At 37.3% G+C, this 19,597-nt stretch overlaps 1 protein-coding gene across 1 annotated transcript; it reads left to right on the top strand.

The window, feature by feature from the left end:
* Positions 1-574: 574 nt before the first annotated feature.
* dipk1c (divergent protein kinase domain 1C) lies at positions 575-17,662 on the top strand. Its single transcript, XM_077244096.1, has 4 exons — positions 575-1,355; positions 10,011-10,739; positions 13,609-13,773; positions 15,676-17,662. The coding sequence occupies exons 1-4, from the start codon at positions 1,158-1,160 to the stop codon at positions 15,919-15,921; spliced, it is 1,338 nt and encodes a 445-aa protein (XP_077100211.1). The 5' UTR covers positions 575-1,157; the 3' UTR covers positions 15,922-17,662.
* The last annotated feature ends 1,935 nt before the right edge of the window (positions 17,663-19,597 follow it).

Raw genomic sequence — 19,597 nt, 5'->3', positions numbered from 1 at the left:
ATATTTTAGATATTTAATAAGCTAATTATTGTATTTATAAATGACCACATATAAGCCCTTAAGCAAGACCCTCAACGAGAAAACAAGCACAACTCCATGTCCATTTAAACAATGTGCTTATTCATCAGTTCACGGGCTATGAGAAAGCACAGGCGATCTCAAGAGTATCTGCGATTTGCTGATAGCATTAATACGTCTGAAGACAGAATCCCTCACTGACTGCACAAGGCTATCTAATTGGCAATTAAAGCAACCTGAGACACTCGTCTCTAACGTGTCGAGGTTTAAAGGAACACATATAAAACAGATGAAGGATTCTGGCTCTTGGCAAGTAAGCACTTTCTTTTATAAGCCGAGTGATTAGGGATTCTGTTCACCTGCGGCTCTCACAATCGAAGGAAAAAACGACCGCTGAGATTCCCAGCAGAACTGCAGGCTCAGCGCTCGACCTGCTCCTGCAAATCAAATATGTGGGCATTATCACCGTGGGAGAATCCGTCTCTAATCAAATAACCAGTAATACTGGAACACGCCGGCCTGTGTTGTTTTGTTTGCGGTGCTTAAAATGCAAGCAGGATTTCAAACGGAGTAATCTGAGGGTCTGTGCTTGGCACAAGAGACGGATCCGGCACGCCAAAGTCTGTGTGCCGTCAGGAAAAGGCCTGGCTGCCTTGGAAACAGAATAAGGCGACCCAAAGGAGGAAAGCACTCAAGAAGGGGGCGGGAAACAGAGGGAAAAAAGGTGGAGTGTTGTATGGAGAGAGAGAGAGAGAAAGAGAGAGGGAATGGAGAGCCAGAGTGAAAACACACTGGATTCAAGAGAAAGAGTCAAAGTGAGAGACATCTGGGGGGTGGGAATGAAGTGGTGAATGAGGCACAGAAAGTCTGAGGCGTTCTTCACACACCACTGCTCGCCTCGTTCATTCACAAAACAAACGCAGGAAGGCGTAGAGGAAGCTGGAGGAGAGAGAGAGAGAGAGAGAGAGAGAGAGTTATCCGCATAACAGGAGGCAGTGCAGCAACAGAGCATGCGAGTCCCCCGAGAAGACGGTTAACCGCAAACGCAGAGCAGCGAGGCAGAGATCCTCACAGATGCCACAGACTCACACACCCTTGAGTGGAAACCAGAGGGCTCCTGGCACAGGGGGTCCCGACAGATGCGGCGGTCCCTGCGCAGGGCCCTGGGCTCGGCCCTCAGGTGGCTGGGGGTGAAGGTGTGTCGCAGGAGCGCGCTGTTGCTCGTCCTCGTGTGGCTGGCCTCCTGGCTCTTCCTCAACGGCCTGGTGTTTGTGCACAGGAACATGTTCTCAGACTTCTGCACTGACGACAAGAGCAAAGAGATCCTGCAGAGGGTGGTAAGTCTAACTTTTGTGTTCCCTCATTTCCATATTTTATCAAAAAGGCTCTTAAGCTGTTGCTCACCAACTAGTCAGTCTTGCCAAACTTAACCAAAGACTAATAATAATAAAAAAAGGATTTGCAAAACATTAAAGACTAAACACCACAGGTGAAAATTCTGAACTAATGGATATCACCATACTTTCCCAGTTGATTAATCAAGTTGAGTTTTCAGAAATGTTTTGTTAAAATTGCAAGTGAGACACTATCTAATTAAATATGCACCAGTTTGCTTACATTTCCATCTGGACAGTGGATAAAGCCGGGTTCAAAAGTTTTACTTTTGGTATTTTACAGGATTTCTCTTATCACTTTTATAAGAAGAAAAAACAAACATTTTCACCATGTTTATAGGATGAAATTGTTTTATAAAATCAGGCAAATGATGAACCTTCGTAAAAACCTTCCAAATAGAAATAGAAATAAAACTGTAAAGTTTGGTGTATGTCAGTGCTGGTGGAGGGGGGTTTAAAGATATGTATTGACATTGAAATGTATATGTAATTAAAGAAAGTGCAATAAAATAAACACTTAAATGCGATTTTTAAAATGCTTTATTTCCACTAGTCTGAAGATGATATTAAATAAAATAGCCCAAAGTGCAAGAAAAAAAAAATATTGGTTTTGCCTTAAACCCAAAATGCACTACAGTACTTTTACAACAGATTAATCAGCTAGTTTTTGAAAATACTATTAAACAAGAAGAAAAGGTCTGTCAGCAAGTGTTGCAGTTGTAGCGGTACCTCTGAGGATTTTGATGAATTTTCCCCCAAATGATACACAAAGCGTTTCATAGGATTACTCAGTCAAGCATTGAATCATGGGTACCAGCAGTAACGGACCTCCATTAAAGGCTTAAGCTGTGTTCCTCGGAGGGAAACCTAAAGCTCTTTTAGAGCCACTGGATTACGTGATGTCAAGTGAGTGCTGAAAGAACATTTTGTTTGTTGCCACATCGGGAACCACAAAATCCTGTTAGCCTTCGAACTGGAATTGGAAGATGATTACTGGCAAAAACTAGTAGGAACGATTTTGCACGCAAACTATCATTACTAAAACTAAATGCATTAGCATGAGCAGATTCATGTTTTTATTTTGAAAATACATGCAATAATTTGAATGATCAGAATGCAGATTAAATATTGCAATCATTTGAACTACAGTATAACATAAATGTGAAATATACTGAGTGAATGATATTTTTGCTCCTGCGATATCTAAAAGCATGACACAAAAGTCATCTAACTCTTAATATTTGGGCAGGCTACGGTAAATATCACACTGAGTTCAACAGCTGCAAGCCAATGGAATATTGCGTGTGCCAATATTGTGCAAATGATGACTGGGTGGAGACACTAACTGTGAGGTATCTGTCATTTTGGCAATGAGGATAAAGTGGAAATAACAGACTGGTTGATGTAATTGTTGGGTCTTAGTCAATTTGAAATTCCCAAGGATGTCTAATGAGGAATATTATGGTTCAGGCTACAGAGTGCAAGGTTTTATAGAGGGAGTTTTGGAAAATGGGATTATTCTAAAGCATCTATTTTATTATGACATTATTTTGTTTTGTGTTAGGATTCTTTAAATAGATTATAAACCTGCTTTTTGCAAACCCATTTTCAACCTTTCAGTATGTGTATAGCCGAAAGGCACACAAACAATTTTGCTGTGAAAGAAGCTTTTGGCTACAAAGCATGCAAGATGCAGTCACAACTTAAAGTGCATTCAAATTGTTGACATTTAAATAATATCATAATCTGTTTATTTTTATTACTCAGTAATATTGCACAAAATAAACAAATTAACATTTTATTTTTTGCAAATTTTTGGGTTACACTTTATTTCGATATTCTACTTTAGACATTCTACTAATTATAAGTAACTTTGCAAGTACATGTCAACTAACTTTCCTACTAATACTCTAATGACTGCTAAAGTGGACATGTAGTTGGAAAGATATAGTTATTAGAATGTCTAAAGTGGATAATCTAAATAAATTGTTACTGATTTTTGAAGTTTAACCTCACATTAATTCATGTCTGTGGATTTGCATGTAAAAAAAAAAAATTCTCTCAGATGTAGGACACCAAAAATGCTTTTACATTTATTAATTAAGCAATGCTTTTACCCAAAACGACTTCAAAATGAGAATTACACACGCTTTTGAATTTTGATTTGTTTATCCTGTTCTCTGTCTAATTTTCCACTGAATAGTCTTACAGCGCAGTTCAAAAGCTGTGTGACCGTTCTCTCATAAGCCACATTAGATGTTTGTTTGGAAATGCTTTCTAATCAAATCCTTCCATAAATTGTCACAGCGCTTTCTTATGACCACACACTTTGTCTTAAAAGCATAAAAAAAAAAAAAATAAATAAATGAAATAGTGCTGTTTATTTACGATGAGTGTAACGACTGAAAGGTGTAAATTCCTAGTTCAGATCGGTCGCATTAATCGAGACCAAATCCATTCCTGGAGGTTTTCTTGATGAAGCAACTTCCCATTCATGCCTTACTTGTTACAGAACATCTCCAAAACACTGAAGCCTATTTCTCAGTTGATGAATTGTAAAAACATTCTGATGATCTGCCAAACAGTTAGCTGGTTCAACATTGCAATAAACAACTCAGAGTGGTGCGCATTCGCACAATAAACTGTTTATAGTTTCTGGCAGCATTTGGTTGAGAATCCTTTGGGCAATTAGACTTTGAACTACACGGGACCTTTTTTAATCAGCCGTACCATCTGTCACCTCTGCAACCAGGCCTTTGTATAATAGAATTGTTGGCAAGAGTTTATGAACCGTACCTAACTGTTGTTTTAGTGGTGCTCTGCTGCAGGCTCTCGATACACTTTCATTCTTTCTTCTCTAATGTGAAGGTTAAACACAGATGGTCTCGCATGCGGTGGGTAGACACGGTCCACTGACTTGATGGACCTCCATGCAAAGATCATTGTTTTTATTGTAGGTTTAATGCTTCAAATGTATCATTTGAACAAGATATGATACAGTTTGAATGGATGTTAGATGTCGGAGAGACAAATATACTGCACATCAAGTACAAATATATCAGTGGCCACAAAAGCCACACAAAAAATGTATGAATGTCATTGCAACAAACAACAAATATCACTTGTTATGTCAGTCACGATGTAATGATACAATCATTATTTGAAGCACCAAGATCACTACTGTGCACGTTTATATCCGAACTATAAACTTTTATCCCAGTACTTCTGTGATAGTTTGAATTAAGACAGAAATAATGATACTGTGGTTGAAAAAGACTTTTTGTGAAGCTGTTTCATACCTACAGTATACAGTAAACGGCTCTCTCTGGCTCAGATCTGAATGTTCACTGGGAATGATCATGGCAAAGGTTTAATAGAAATAAGATCATGGGTGTTTGAATCGAGATTGCGGTCTTTTAACGATTAATCGTGCAGCTCTAGTGTGTATATTGGCATACATTGGAGCACATTAGGCCCTTTTCCCGTTTTGAATCAGAGTTTTAGTGAGTTTCTTGTAAAGTAAAAATGATGGAGTGACCCAGAGCCTATGCAGACATTCTTGGCATGCCGGGACTGGCCAGCGCTCAGGCCAGATGGCAATACAGCCTGTGGGCAACAGAAATAGACTGCTATTCTCTGGAGTGTAATGTTTAATCATTACCTTACATGCTCAGAAGCATAAAGAAAATATTGTTTCCATCTTAATTCATGTCGTCACTCAACACTGGAATTGCATTTTAGTTTTCTGCTCCCTAGATATCTCTCAGTACGGTCCCTCCTTTAGTGTGTGTGTGTGCGTGCGTGCGTGCGTGCGTGCGTGTGTGTTTTCTGTTGTTTCCCTGGGCCAAAAATATAAGTGTAATTGCTTAGTAACAGCACACCTCTCCCCGACAAGCCGGGTTGAGTCCGTACAGCACAAACTGTGCAGGATGAGTGTTTAATGTTTAATGATCCAGCATAGAGGTTTGTTCAGGTCACTCTAGGTATAACTATAGTTTTAGTGATGCTTGATGCAAACTATCCTACAGTATATAGCAACAGCCTGACTGGATCAAAATAAACACGTTTTCACTGAGAATGTTGAGTCCAGATTAGAACTAAAAGTGCCATAATGTACAGGTGCCATTCATCAAAGTGTTATAGCATCAGTGTTATAGTGTTATAGCATCATTATGGTTGTAATACTATTTTGAATTAGGTATTATTTTATATTTTTAGTTTTCCTGTTATAGTAATTTTTATGTGCTTTTGTCATTTCTTTTTATTATTAAATATTGCTATTTAGGCTTAATTTATTTTTTATTTTAAGTTTTAGTTTCAGATCATTTTAGTTTGTATTTATTTCCAGTTAATAATTTTATTTTAAACTTATTTCAGTTTATTGCCAAGGCAACATATTTCGTTTTCATTTAAAGCTTTTCATCTAACATTTATATTTTCTTTTATTCTAGCTTTATTTCAATGAACTGAAATGTTTGTAATAGTTTTAGTATTGATAATAACCCTGCCTGGTTGTATATTTTCCCATGACAACAACAAATTCAAAGTAGTTATATATGTTACTATTTAGAGTGTGTAGTTAATTTATTCGCATCAGAAGCGTCAGACATAATGTGCCAGATCAACATGCTATCAAATCCAGAGATTTATCTTCGTTCTTGGCTGTATGTTTCTGTCATCCCAACTACTAGATTACAAACACAGTCATGATTGGCAACATACGAGTCACTTTCTCTGAGTCTAACGACGGATCAGCAAGAGTTTTCCCCGCCTAAACACGTTCATTTTTCAAATCTCCAAACAGTGAGTTCACTTTCTATACTAAACACACAAACATACACTGGATTTGGGGCAGCCGCTCGTGTACAGGCCTCACAGTAGAAAAGTTTACATGCAGATGGGAGCTGTTGTCCCATCTGAAGCAAAGTCTGGGAATTAAAACATATGTGGAGAATTTGGCTGGCACTTACAGTGCTGGAAAAAATGAACAGCCTCGACCAAACGCCCGGTAGTGACCACAGACCACAACCGGGATCTCTGGCCTACATAAACACCCCGAGAGGCCCATGAGAGGGTCTCCGAGCTCTTTCTATGTTTATTCTTAGTCGAGCTGATAACAAACATCTGAGATTCCCAGTGCGTTATTCAAGTGTCTTGTCAAAACCAACTGAGTAATTCAGGTAATTGTACGGTCCCACTTTATATTAAGTGGCTTTAAGTACTATGTACTTACATTGAAATTAATAATTTGATACAGTGGACTTACTGTGTACATACATGTTTTTACATTGTACTTATATTTTAAAAATACCTGCATTTGTAATTACACAGTTGACCCTTCCCTTACACCTTAACCCAACCCTAAACCGACCCAGACCACACACACCTGACAAAAAACAGCAGCAAAAGTGTTTTGCAATACAACATGAACACAATAAGTACATTGTACTTATTTTTCAATGTTAGTACATGGTACTTAAAGCCACTTAATATAAAGTGGGCCAATTGTACTGTATAATGATGACACCCATTGAATCATACACTACAATACAAGTTAGTATAGAAGAATAAAACATCACGCACTAGTGTGAACAAATAGAGCAAGATGAATCACACTTTGGCAATTGTGGTTTTTAATGTGCCCTTAAAAAAAGAGGAGGAAGCGAAAGAGGAGAATATGGATGCAGTCATGGGAAAAGAGGCAACTTGGCATGCCAATTTTACAAATGGAGCTTGAGGTAGTTTTAGCGCATCTCACGTTGATCAATACACCATTTCATGTTGCATTTTTATTGGCTAGTCAGGTCGTAGCAACTAACACGCAGTTAGATGATCATGCTAAATTTCTGACACTGTCAGAAGATTATCACAGGCTATATTTGCCAAAAAAAAAAAAAAAAAAATATATATATATATATATATATATATATATATATATATATATTAATATAATATAATATATTTGCTATATTAGCCCAAAATCGTACAATGTGTACCGGCATATGGTGCCTCTTCAGCATTTCTGGCAGAATTAATGAAACTTGTTATAGAGATCATTAGCTACGTTTACATGCACTCATCATATGGTAGTAAACGGGCTGATGGCTCAGTCGAACTGGCCAAAACCTCAATCAATCCAATTGAGTTTAATCCAAATTAATTAGTAGTGTTACTATAATACTATTAATGAAGTAGCTACGCTGGCATTATTGTGGTTGCTTTATATGCTTTTGAACGTGGCGATGTAATGTTTGGATGCACATGCAAACAAATATGTAAATCGTTTTGCAACGTACAGGGTTCCCATTAAACAGAACGGCCAGAATTAGAAATCATTCATTCTGATTGATGCATTTTTTGGCATTTTGATGTCTTCACCACTTTTATTCACAAAATCCCCCATTAAAGCCTGCTGCTCATCTCTTGTAGAGAATGCTATTACATTTGGTAACACTTTATTTTACAGTGTCCTTGTTACATATGCAACACTCCTACTCCTATAGTAAGTACTTGAGTTCATTAATTTTACTCAGTACTTAAATATACAATTACACTGTAACAATGACACCTTAAAATAAAGTGTAACCTTACATTTCTATGCTTTGACTGATTTCCAATAAAACACAAACACACAAAATATCAGTCTTTTTTTATCAGAATTTCAGACTTTCTGACTATATCTCTATTGCTTTTTTGCACAGCAACTTTTGCACAAGCAAACGGCACTCAGATTGTCTTTAGTGAATGCAAAAATCTAGTGTTATCATTGCCAACTTTAGCCAAGCAGGTTTGCTTGCACAAATGTGTGAACTTCAGTTTTATGACAACTGAGTAAAATGCTTTAGCAGGCTTTTTTTGAACACAGAGGACATATTTTATGTAAGGGGACAAGCAAGAGAGAGCATCCCAAAAAACATTCTGATGGATAATGATAAGGAAAACATATCGCTAAAGCCACTGCCGATAAGAGCCGGACTAGTGCCGGACTGTGAGCGGATAACAGCTGTTTACTTTGGAAGGTGACAGAGGACGATTTGCAGTGTAATCTCAGTGGAACACAAATCATCCGAAGCCCCGAAGCCCCTGAACTGACATATATATGTGCCGACTGCAGCAACAACCAGTAATTAGCTCATTCTTCACGAGAGGGTCAGAGAGGGAAAATGCAAGAGCAAAAGCAGATCTGTTTTAAAACCATGCATAAAAATGATCATTTGACTGTTTTACAAGATTAAATATGTGAATTTCATGCATGGCAGTAAAATATGCTGACAGGTGGCATTGGTACAGTAGGCTATCTCAACATAAGTATATATTCAAAAGGTGTGATATAAAATGGAATTAAGATTGCATTGATTAAAAACTGCTTTAACGCAAAGGAAATTAGTTTGATGAGACACATCATAATAATGAGACTATATGAAACTGTGTAGGATGTTAGGACATGCTAGGAATAAAAATAATAAACATTATACAAATGGTATACAATATAAAATTATGAATTGTAAAAGTTATATACGGTATATAGTATATAAATATATAAATATATTTAAAAAAAATAATATATATATATATATATATATATATATATAGCTTTTACAATTCATAATTTTATATATAGTAGTGGCCAAAATGTCCAACCTAGGTAAAAAGACATATTCACCCTTTATTCCAATATTATTTTAAAAAAATAGATTTTTTAAAGCAATTTTGTGTTATGAATTAACGCAATGAAACAAATTGTTCTGACATCATTTTTTGGCCACGCTGTCATACAAAGAAATTACAAACACATGCAAAAACAAGAGAGAACCAACTAACTATTAATAATTTAATGTTGTAGTCAATGAATGTTTTTTGTTGTTGTTGAGCTTTTTGTTATTCCAAGCATTTTTGCTATTTTGCATAGCAATACATAACATATAGCTGTAGTTTGGCTTTTTTGCCAAATAAGTTTGTCAGATATCTTAAGCTTAGTGTTTTTGTTCTTCCCTCATACTTTGGTTTAATCAAACAGGTAAGGTCATTATAATTTACTCCTGTGATCAAAGCTGAATTTTCAGCATCATTACTCCAGTCTTCAGTGTCACATGATCCTTCAGAAATCACTATAATATGATGATTTGCTGCCCAAGAAACATTTCTGATTATTATCAATATTGAAAACAGTCGTGCTGCTTCAGATTTTTGTGGAAACCGACATTTTATTTTTCAGGATTCTTTGATGAATCGAAAGTTCAAAAGAACAGCGTTAATTTGAAATACAAAGTTCTTTACTGACACTTGATTTATTATTAAATGTATACTGCATATATGCATATATATATATATATATATATATATATATATATATATATATATATATATGTTTGTGTGTGTGTGTGTGTGTGTGTGTGTGTGTGTGTGTGTGTGTGTGTGTGTGTGTGTGTGTGTGTGTGTGTGTGTGTGTGTGTACATACACACTGCATATAGGGCTTGGTCTTTTGAAAATGCTGTTTAAAAAGGAAAATGTAATGAAATATGGTGCACATGTAGCTTCTACTGTGGAGAGCGGAGCGTGACACAGCGGCTGTGCTGTTCTGTGTGTGTGTGTTTCAGTGTGACGAGTATCAGCAGGGCGTTCTGAGCGGTGACCTCTGTGATGACCTCTGCGTGGCCGGTCGGGTGGAATACAAACGTTGCCTCTATTACGAGAATGGCAAGAAGGTCATGGCCGCCAGCTGGCGTGGGGTGCCCGTCGTCCTCAAGTCCAAGCTGGAGAACTTCTCCTCCTATGAGGCTTTAGCTCTGCTGGAGTACCAGGACGGGGCCGGAGGAACGGAGGAGGAGCTCTCGCCTCTGGATGTCGTCTTCTACGCCACCCTGGAGATCAAGAACTCACTCGGCCTGGAGACGGGAACTAACTTGACGCTGCCCCGCTTGTGGGGTCAGAAGCTGAAGGAGAGCGAGCGCACGTACTCGCGAGCTGAGCTGGCCTCGCTCTGGGCTCTCCTTCAGCAGGAGGAGTACATCTTCCTCAGGGTCCTACAGGATTTGACCCACCACGTGGCCAAGATCCTGGGCTCCTGTGGACACTTCTACGCCGTGGAGTTCTTGGCCGCTGGACACGCGTGGGACCAACAGATATTCTCTCTGGAGGAACTGTCCCTGAGCCCCTCGCCGAGCCCCGGGAGCGGGCAGGACAAGATGTTCACCGCCAGAGACATGGTTCCCCGAGTGGCTCTGAGCTTTCTGGAGATGGTGGAGCATTTCGAGAATGACTTTTCACACCGCTTACACCTCTGTGATATCAAACCGGAGAACTTCGCCATCAGGAAGGACCTGACGGTGAGTAAACACTCATTCATATAAATCCAGAAGCATCACAAAATCTCACAATGAATATTTTACATCAAATACAGTCAAACCAAAAATTATTCACACACCAGATATAAATGTGATATTTTTGTGGGTACAGGACACTATACTTCATGTATGTAAGCGAGGATAGCAAAATAAAGTAAACTGTGAAATATTATACCCAATAAAATTTATAAAAATGTGGGACCAAAAATTATTCAGACTCTTTGAGCTGATCATGTTTTGCTGAAGTGTTTTTTCTTTAATTGCTAATGTGATATTATTACACTACAGACTGAACAAAACTAAGCATTGCTTTGTAATTGGTTGAGGTAAACTTGTATTATCTAATTGTGTAGTTAAATTTAACAGCTGACAGATATTCAACATAATTAATTTGTGAGACAGTCTAACAGAAGGATGGACAAAACCAGTGAAATATCAACTGATTTGATAACTGAGTTTGCCTTATTGTATTAACATTTTCTAAACTATAGCGAATAAACTGTGATAATGTGAGAAATGTTGAAGGTGTCTGAATAAATTCTAGTTTGACTGTATATACTGAATTGATCGACACTTATTGAAGCATTTCGCACAGCATTTGGGGTTTTAGTGTGGATAGACACATTGGTCACACTTTATTAGGTGTCTTTAGCAACTATGTACTTGCATTAAAAATCATCAGGTACTTATTGCGTTGATGTTGAATTGCTAAACACTTGTGCTGTTATTGGGGTTGGGATACGGGTAATTACAAGATACGGTTGAATCGCTATCGGTGAGAGCGAGAACTCTGATTGGCTGTTCAGCTCAGTGAATGAGTCAGTGTATGAAAGGGATGAAAGCGAGCAAAGAGGTCAAGACGGAACAGACAGAAGACTTAAGAGTTTAGGTTTCCCTTTTTGAATGAAAAATATAGACTATTGATTCCTGCTGATATACTCAGATATTTACTTACACGCAGATGCAGAGCGGACACACTCGTCACCGCTACTTCGAAGGCTTGGTGTGTCCCGGCCTAAAGGTTAGGACAGGTTTAGTGGAATGGGTAGATTTAAGGGTGGGTTAACAGTGTAATTATAGATGTATTTAGAGAAATTAATTACAGCTGTAATTACATGCAGGTTTTTTTTAAGTATAAGTATAAAAACTATGTACACAGTAAGTGCATTGTATCAAATGATTAATATAAAGGTTAGTATATTGTATACTGTAGTTAAATACACTTAATATAAAGTGGCATCGACACATTTCTTGTCACCAACATTACAAGTGATCCTCCAAATAATTTAATTTAATCAGAGAAGTATGAGCTGATTAAACAAAAAAACTAAAAAACTAAAAAAAATGCAAGCATTTACAATGTGATAGTAGTCGACTGGATCATCCAAGGCAGGACTTAGGCCCAAATCTAAATAAAATATTTATACAAATAGTACATATTTTACAATGTTTCCTTTTCGTATTAGATTATAATTAGTAATTAGATTACTGTTGTTAGATTATTCATTATAGGCAAGTGTTATTATAATTAGATCAAATTCATGAGCACATAATCCGTATAGTCTGGTTGGCAAAACTGTGATGTAAACTACAGGACGGATAGTGTTTTACTGCTTGATTACATTTCCTAAAGATTTCCTTATAAACTTGCACTGCCCCAAGGCTTGTTATGGTCCAGATATTCCAAGTATATAAGCTAATTATGATTATAAATATTAATAATTATAGTTTGAGCCCAAATATTACATCAACAATGCGTTCTTCAACTGTTTTAGCATATCAGTTAGAATACAAGCAAGAGAATTATAATGTGAAAAAAAATATTTATTCAGATCTCATATTAAGATATAAAAAAAATCAATATTTAGCATCTGTAGATCTATAACAGCAAATGTTGGGCATTACGCACACATTATTTGTGTTCCAGCGTAGCCGATGAGTTGAGATGAATGCTGCTCATTCTGAGGGTTTTACTGCCGGACTGTAAACAGCAGCTGATGACATCATGCACATATGACACCCATCAATCAAAGCCAGATCAGCGATATGACACTTTTCTAACACACAGCATTACAAAAGTCAGTACTGTATGTGTTTAAGATTCTGTTTGCATTGCCAGTACATTGTTTTTTTTGACATATCAATTACGGTTCTTTTCTGTTTATGTAGAGATCTATGTTAATTTCATGCTCACATTCTCATTATTATCCTGATAAAACAGAGTTCAGCATGCGGCAACAGAAAAACAGCTTTGTCAAAGCTTGCCAAATCTAAGAGCTGACCGCAGAGGTTATATATATATTTACATTATACATCTGTCTGTTTATCTCTCTATACAATTCTGGTAGCACCTTTTTTTTTACATCCTGTTCCCCATGTACATGTGCTTATTATAGTAATTGCTATAACTGGGTAATAACCAGGTACTAACCCTGAACCTACCCCTAAACCTAACCTTAACACATGTAGTTATAAGTTAATTAATTCATAAACATCCTTTATATAATTGCAATAGTCTGAGAAAACTATTGAGAAGGCTTCTATTTTGCTTCTTCTTCTTTTTTTGTGCAAATTATTGCAATGCAATTTCAATTTAAAGTTCAGTTTAAATCGTAATCTTGATTATTCTTAGTTTTAATATTTGATATTTCCAATGTAAACAGCAACACATGACATAATGTACAAAGAAATTTGGATAATTAATGTTTTCCAGGTTATGTAATCCAATTAATGTAATCCAGGTTTAAATTGGATTTTGAATACCAGATTATTGTGGTTTTAAAATGTTGGGCCCCACTGTAAATATAAATACTATACTTTATATTTAATATTGTTGTTTTCTGCTGGTCAGGTGGTGGCAATAGATGTGGACATGGCTTTTTTCGAGCCCAAAATGAGAGACATACTTGAGCAGAACTGCACCAGTGACAATGACTGCAACTTCTTTGACTGCATTTCAAAGTGTGACAGAACTAAAAACAGATGTGGGCCAAAACGCCAAAACAGTAATCTTCAGGTGGGTGAGGTTTCTATTATATTCTATTGTATACTGCAATTCTTTAAGAATTTGCATCAATTATACTATATTTCAAAATTCAATAATCTTTTAGAGTTATGTGGTTAGCAATTATATATGCGATAGGGGGCTGACTTGTTCTGAAAGAGAAAAGAAAATGACTTTGTGTTTGAAAATTGTCACACAGGAATACCACTAAAATAACCCGGAGGAGACAATCATTCTTCAGCTGTAAACATTGCCCAGAAAAATGCTGGGAATGTTAATAGTTCATGATAACGCTGAAGGGAATCAGATAGCGCTATCATTACGGCTCCAAAACACAATGGGGGTTAACAGCGCTGACCGAACTAAGGAAGCACCTTTGATTATAAGCGAGTAACATCTTCATCAGTTGCAAGCTACGGCTAACCGCAGATAAACCACACACACATGACATTTAAAAAAATCAGATATCAAATGTGTATTAAAATAAATGAAGGCTCCAATAACACTGCAAGCCAACAATTCTGATCTCTCATTGCTTTTTGTGAGGTTGTTCGCATGACTTTTTAAAAGTAGTTCATATTGTTTCAAATGCTCCTTAACTGACCCATATGTGTAAAACACCCATGTTCACCAGAGACGACACTAGTTTTATAGTGTCATTTCTGCTTAAAAAAATATTCAAAATTTTCAAGTTTAATTAAAACATTTTTAAGGACACTGTAAAAATTCAAGGACACATTAAATTGTCTTGTTATTAGAAACATTAGTTAAATTGGGAGCACAATACAATAAGCTTTCATCTGTTAACGTTAGTTTACTACATTAGTTAACATGAACTAACAATGTTAATTTCTACATTTACTACTATGTTGTTCAAATAACAAGTTGTATCTGTTAATATTATTTAAAGGACCTGAGCTGACATGAATGAACAATGAACAATTGCATTTTTTATTAATTATCATTAACAAAGATTAGTAAATCATGTAACAGATGTATTGCTCATTGTTAGTACAGTGCATGTTAGTTAATGCATTAACTAATGAAACCTTATTGTAAAGTGTTACCGTTAAATTGATATAAAAAGTGAAATATTTAAAAATATTTACACTAAAATTACATTGCAAAAAGAACAAAACAGAATATACACACACACACACACACACACACACACACACACACACACACACATATATATATATATATAGTATATATTTATATTAAAGATTATATGTGACTCAGATTGGAAATTGATCATCTTTTACGACTTTGGTCTATGATCAGGGTGATAACATTTAAAAAAATTCAGAAAACCCGTTTACACAATTCCTTATTCCTTTTCTTTTTTGCAATTTCACACAAGTCAACAAGTCAAACCTGCAACAGCAAAGGTATTGATATTTGTGACGATATTATGACAGGCAGATGACAATAAATAGAGTGGAATTTGGTGTGACCATTTTTCCGAATGCCGTCGCGATTGCAGGTTTAAATTCTCCATAAGATACTTTGCCACAGTCACGCAACGTCTTTCATCTGTTCATTTGGTTTGGTTGGTAGTCAACACCTGCTGTCAGTGCCAACTCCCCTTAAGGAGAACAAGCTAACAGACGAGCTGGCCACAGGTGGCTGAGACAGAGCCCATCTCTCCGTTCCCGATCACTTAACGCAACCCTTGGTGACCTCTACCTTCCCATTGTATGGCCTGCCATTCAGAACAATGAGGGCTTTGTAACATTCAGGTTGTTGGGTCAAGGAGACCATCGCATTTTGCTCTCCGGTCCCTTTCAAATGGCACGCATAGCGAATATGGCTGATGATTGCTCCGGAGATGATGAAACGAGACCAGGATGGCGCTAATGGCTGCTTTCCTCATCCATAGCAGGTCATGCTTCTGTTTCTGTCTCTCCACAGGTGATCTGTGAGAAGATCTTCAGGCCGTGGTTTTCTCCCACGCTGCTGGGCGCTAAAGCGGGTCTCCCCCTGCAGGTGGCGCTGCAGAGAGCCGTTCAGGAGTGCGCAGAGATCGGCGAGGGCAGGCGGGCCGTGAGACAGACGCTTCGGGCTCTACTCGTGGAGCTCGTTCAGGAGGACTCGGGAAACCAGGGGGAAGGCCAGGAACACAAGACGGGACGCGTCCATACGGCACTTCATTTCTAAATAAACTCTCGAAAGAGCAAATTCAGTCATGTGCAATTCTGGAGAACATCTCAGATGACTATTATAAGACTAACACGCACAATCACCAGATTTCACACACGTCACTTCCAACGCGATCTCACGGCAATTCGTTCGTATTTTACAAGGTGGCTGATTCATATGAATGACCTACAGCTGAATCCGCCCCTAAACCTACAGTACCCATCACGGGTTTAGACAAATCCTACAAATTGGTACGAGTGAGGTCATACGAATTAATCACCTTTTTTTCACTCGAAGGAATTGGTCATGAGATAGCGCTGTCACTTCTCAGACATTCCATGACCCGACAAACGTCGAAACAACATGTTTAATTGGTGAACACAAGCACCGACTCACGCCATAACACACTGATCTGACAAAACCCGATGACGCGTTTGTTGCCGTTGGTCGGTGTCTGTCGGTGCAGTGAGATCTGGACAGTTGTCGAGATTACTTTGTTCAGCTGTTTTCCAACAGTCAGATTCATGTTTGTTTACTCAAAATGTCTGTTAAAAGGAACAGTGGTTCACTCAAAAAATAAACTTTTGTCATCATTTCTCTCATGTCTTTCCAAACCTTCTGTGACACACAAAAGATATTTTGAGAAATGTTTCAACTGTTTGTCCATATAGTGATCCATGATCCAAAACATGTTTTCAGTGAGTTTCATTGCATAGTAAAACTTTTTTTTATTTGCTCCATAGAAGAAATAAATGCATATAGGTTTGTGTTTGATGACAGATTGTATATTTTTGGGTGAACTATCCCTTTAAGTGTGTAGCTTTGCCTCTTCCCAGCTAACAAATGTATGTTCTAAGAACATTTAGCTAATATTCCCATTAAGTAATGAAAACTTTGTTTCTGAATGTTCTCTGTAGCTCAGCGTCTCTCTAATAGTGAAGCTGTTGGTTTTAGTTACTAAGAAATATATGTTAGAACTTCTTAGTTTTATTGATAAATCACAGAACAGTTGACAATACATTTCTGTGCTACTGAATGTTTCTGTGTGCGCTACTGTCTGTATGTGTGTGTGTTACAATGCAGCAGCGAATTAGTTCAGAACGGTGATTAACTTGCGTGTATAATAAGCTGTTCAAAATGTGCATTCACTCAATCAGTTTTGAGCATCCAGATGGTATAATCAAACATATCTTGTGGAGCATTTATATGTCATTTTAACTGATGGAAACGGAGGGTAAAAGTGGCCTTCAAAGATTTCTTATCCTGTTGCACTCCCTCTACAGGCCATGATCAGCGACCAGTCCACGTCAAGCTTAATGTCAAGTGTCATGGCAGAGCATTAAAGTCGACTAGTCTGTGCAACCCTTAAAACGATGTATTGACATTTTGAGAACATATTAAAGACCAGATAACTTTGAACAAACATTGTATTAATATTATTGGAAGAAGGTTTTTTCATAACATTGAAAGAACCTTGCCAGAACGTTAGCCAAAGTTTTGAAAACATTCCCTGTTAGCTGGGTCACGTTACGTAAGAATAACGGTGCAGTCACATGATCGGGAATTTCGCATAAGATTTCCCCTTATAGATTTCACAACACGTTCAAGTTGCTCTTGCATCTCTACACTGTCGACAATGGAAGGTTTTTGCCTAGAAACTCGATCATCTCAGCTAATGGATCCATTTTATTTCCTGAAGAGAAATTGTCTACCTGTGATTTTGTATAAGCATTTTAAATAAACCATGGCTCAGGCACAATCCTTCTGATTTGTTTGTTTTTTTACCCACAGCTGCACGCCGTCATGCCGCATTATATTTGCATTATATCAACACTTTGCAGATAATCTATCAGAAAGCTCAAAGATTAAAACAACATTTGGTTCCTGTTGACGGAAGAGGAACACTCGGTAGATTTGTTTGGATCTACCTTCATCGTTGTGGTCTTCACAGGGCATCAGGTTTCAGTCTGCCTCCAGGAGAAAGACTAAACACAAGGGGAGGATGAGACGTCGCATAGTTGGGGGAGAAAGACATCACCTGCTGGTGAACCTCACTGATTTATGTTGTTCAGTCTTGGTTGGACCGCAAACGTTTTCCAGCTTGGCTTGCAGCGCTCATCAAATTATGCGTCTCCAAGACAACGACAGGGGTCTGTTTTTGATTTGCTCAGAAGTAACTTACAGACAGCAATGATTTCAACTGTTAGGATGGCAGAATGTTGTGCTTGCTAAAGCACATACAGTTCAATGGGGTTCAATATAGAATAGTGTATTTGACAACATTTAAAAGGTTTATTTTATATCAAAAAGGTTCTATATAAGTGAAATGCCTTTCAAGGTTATTTCATTTTTTTCTAGTGATAAAATATGTCTATGAACTGTTTAAATCATAAAACTGAATTCAAATTAAATATTAAGTAAAACTAAATATCTAAAATGATCCCTTGATGTGAACCCTTAAAATGTTCTATAAAGCGCCTACTGAACCCTTAAAGGGATGGTTCACCCAAAAAAAAAATATGGAAAAAAAATACTATGGGTCAATGGGGTCCACGTATTGGTCGAAACATGTTGGCTCGTGTACTTTTATAATGACTTAAGCCATATTTAATAAAGGCTTTTTAACTTTATCCTTCTCCTCATTGTAAACCTGACTGAGTGCCTGGGACCTGTTTCTCGTTTCTTTGGATCTTTTCCCTACCTCAAGAGCACCTATCACGGACTTTATAACTTTACCTGAGCGCCTGGTTGAACCTTTTACAGGGGTCCATCAACTGTTTGGTTACCGATATTCTTCCAAATATTTCTTTTGTGTTTAGCAGAAGAGAGAAACTCAGAGACAATTTTTCACTTTTGGGTGAACTATCCCTTTAAAGGTCCTGTATAGAACATTTTCTTCTAAAAGTGCGTTAAACAATGATCAAACCAAAACAGAGCAGAAAAATCATTCAAACCTATTGTGCGAAATCAAGAGCGGTTTTGTTAAGATCCATGTAGTTGTTTACCTTGACTTGGGATTGGCAGCCAATCCTGCATTTTTCAAGGGATTTTTCATTATTGCACTCTAGCTGTGAAATAATGAAGCCCAGTGCACATAGTTATCTACTGTTTACAGCACTGCTCCAGTGTTTAGAAGGCTGGAACAAACTGCAGGCTTTATTAGTCAAAGCTTTGCAACTGCCCACATTTCACTGTGATTTATATAAGCTTGTGCTGAAGAATCATGTCTTCAAGCTTAGAGAAATGTTGTAGACATACTCAAAGCACCGGAACGCATTATAATGTATAACTCTTTACAACCATGTCCAATGACTGATGTGTTTTCTGAAGTGCAAAAGCTAATTTGTGAGTGCAGAATCGTGATACATATTAATACATATTAATGCATACATATTGATACATATTTAAAGTAATAGTTCACCCAAAAATGAAAATTACCCCATAATTTACTCACACTCAAGCCATCCTAGACTTTCTTCTTTCAGCCCAACACAATCTGAGTTATATTAAGTAATATCCTGGCTCTTCCTGGCTTTGTAATGGGATTAAATAATGCACGAGTAAGTCTTAAAATCACCTGCTGTGCGCAATGTTCCCCCTTGTTATGCAATAATTATAACGTTTTATATTTTGTTCATTCTGCCCAGCTTATTTTTGGCTCTTCTTAAAATTAAGAAAGCTTCAAAATCTTCAC

The sequence above is a fragment of the Siphateles boraxobius genome, unplaced genomic scaffold (assembly GCF_051911475.1).
Source record: "Siphateles boraxobius isolate OS27281-9 unplaced genomic scaffold, OSU_SipBor_1 26, whole genome shotgun sequence".
In the NCBI taxonomy this organism is placed as follows: Eukaryota; Metazoa; Chordata; class Actinopteri; order Cypriniformes; family Leuciscidae; genus Siphateles; species Siphateles boraxobius.
Note: the sequence above shows the minus strand (reverse complement) of the source record. Positions and strands in the feature narration are given on the sequence as shown.

Bases quoted from the DNA above. Each gene is read 5' to 3' on its own strand.
- dipk1c (XM_077244096.1), top strand. From the start codon at position 1,158: ATGCGGCGGTCCCTGCGCAGGGCCCTGGGCTCGGCCCTCAGGTGGCTG. The intron at 1,356-10,010 runs GTAAGTCTAACT...TGTGTGTTTCAG, and splicing joins AAGAGATCCTGCAGAGGGTG to TGTGACGAGTATCAGCAGGG. The intron at 13,774-15,675 runs GTGGGTGAGGTT...GTCTCTCCACAG, and splicing joins GCCAAAACAGTAATCTTCAG to GTGATCTGTGAGAAGATCTT.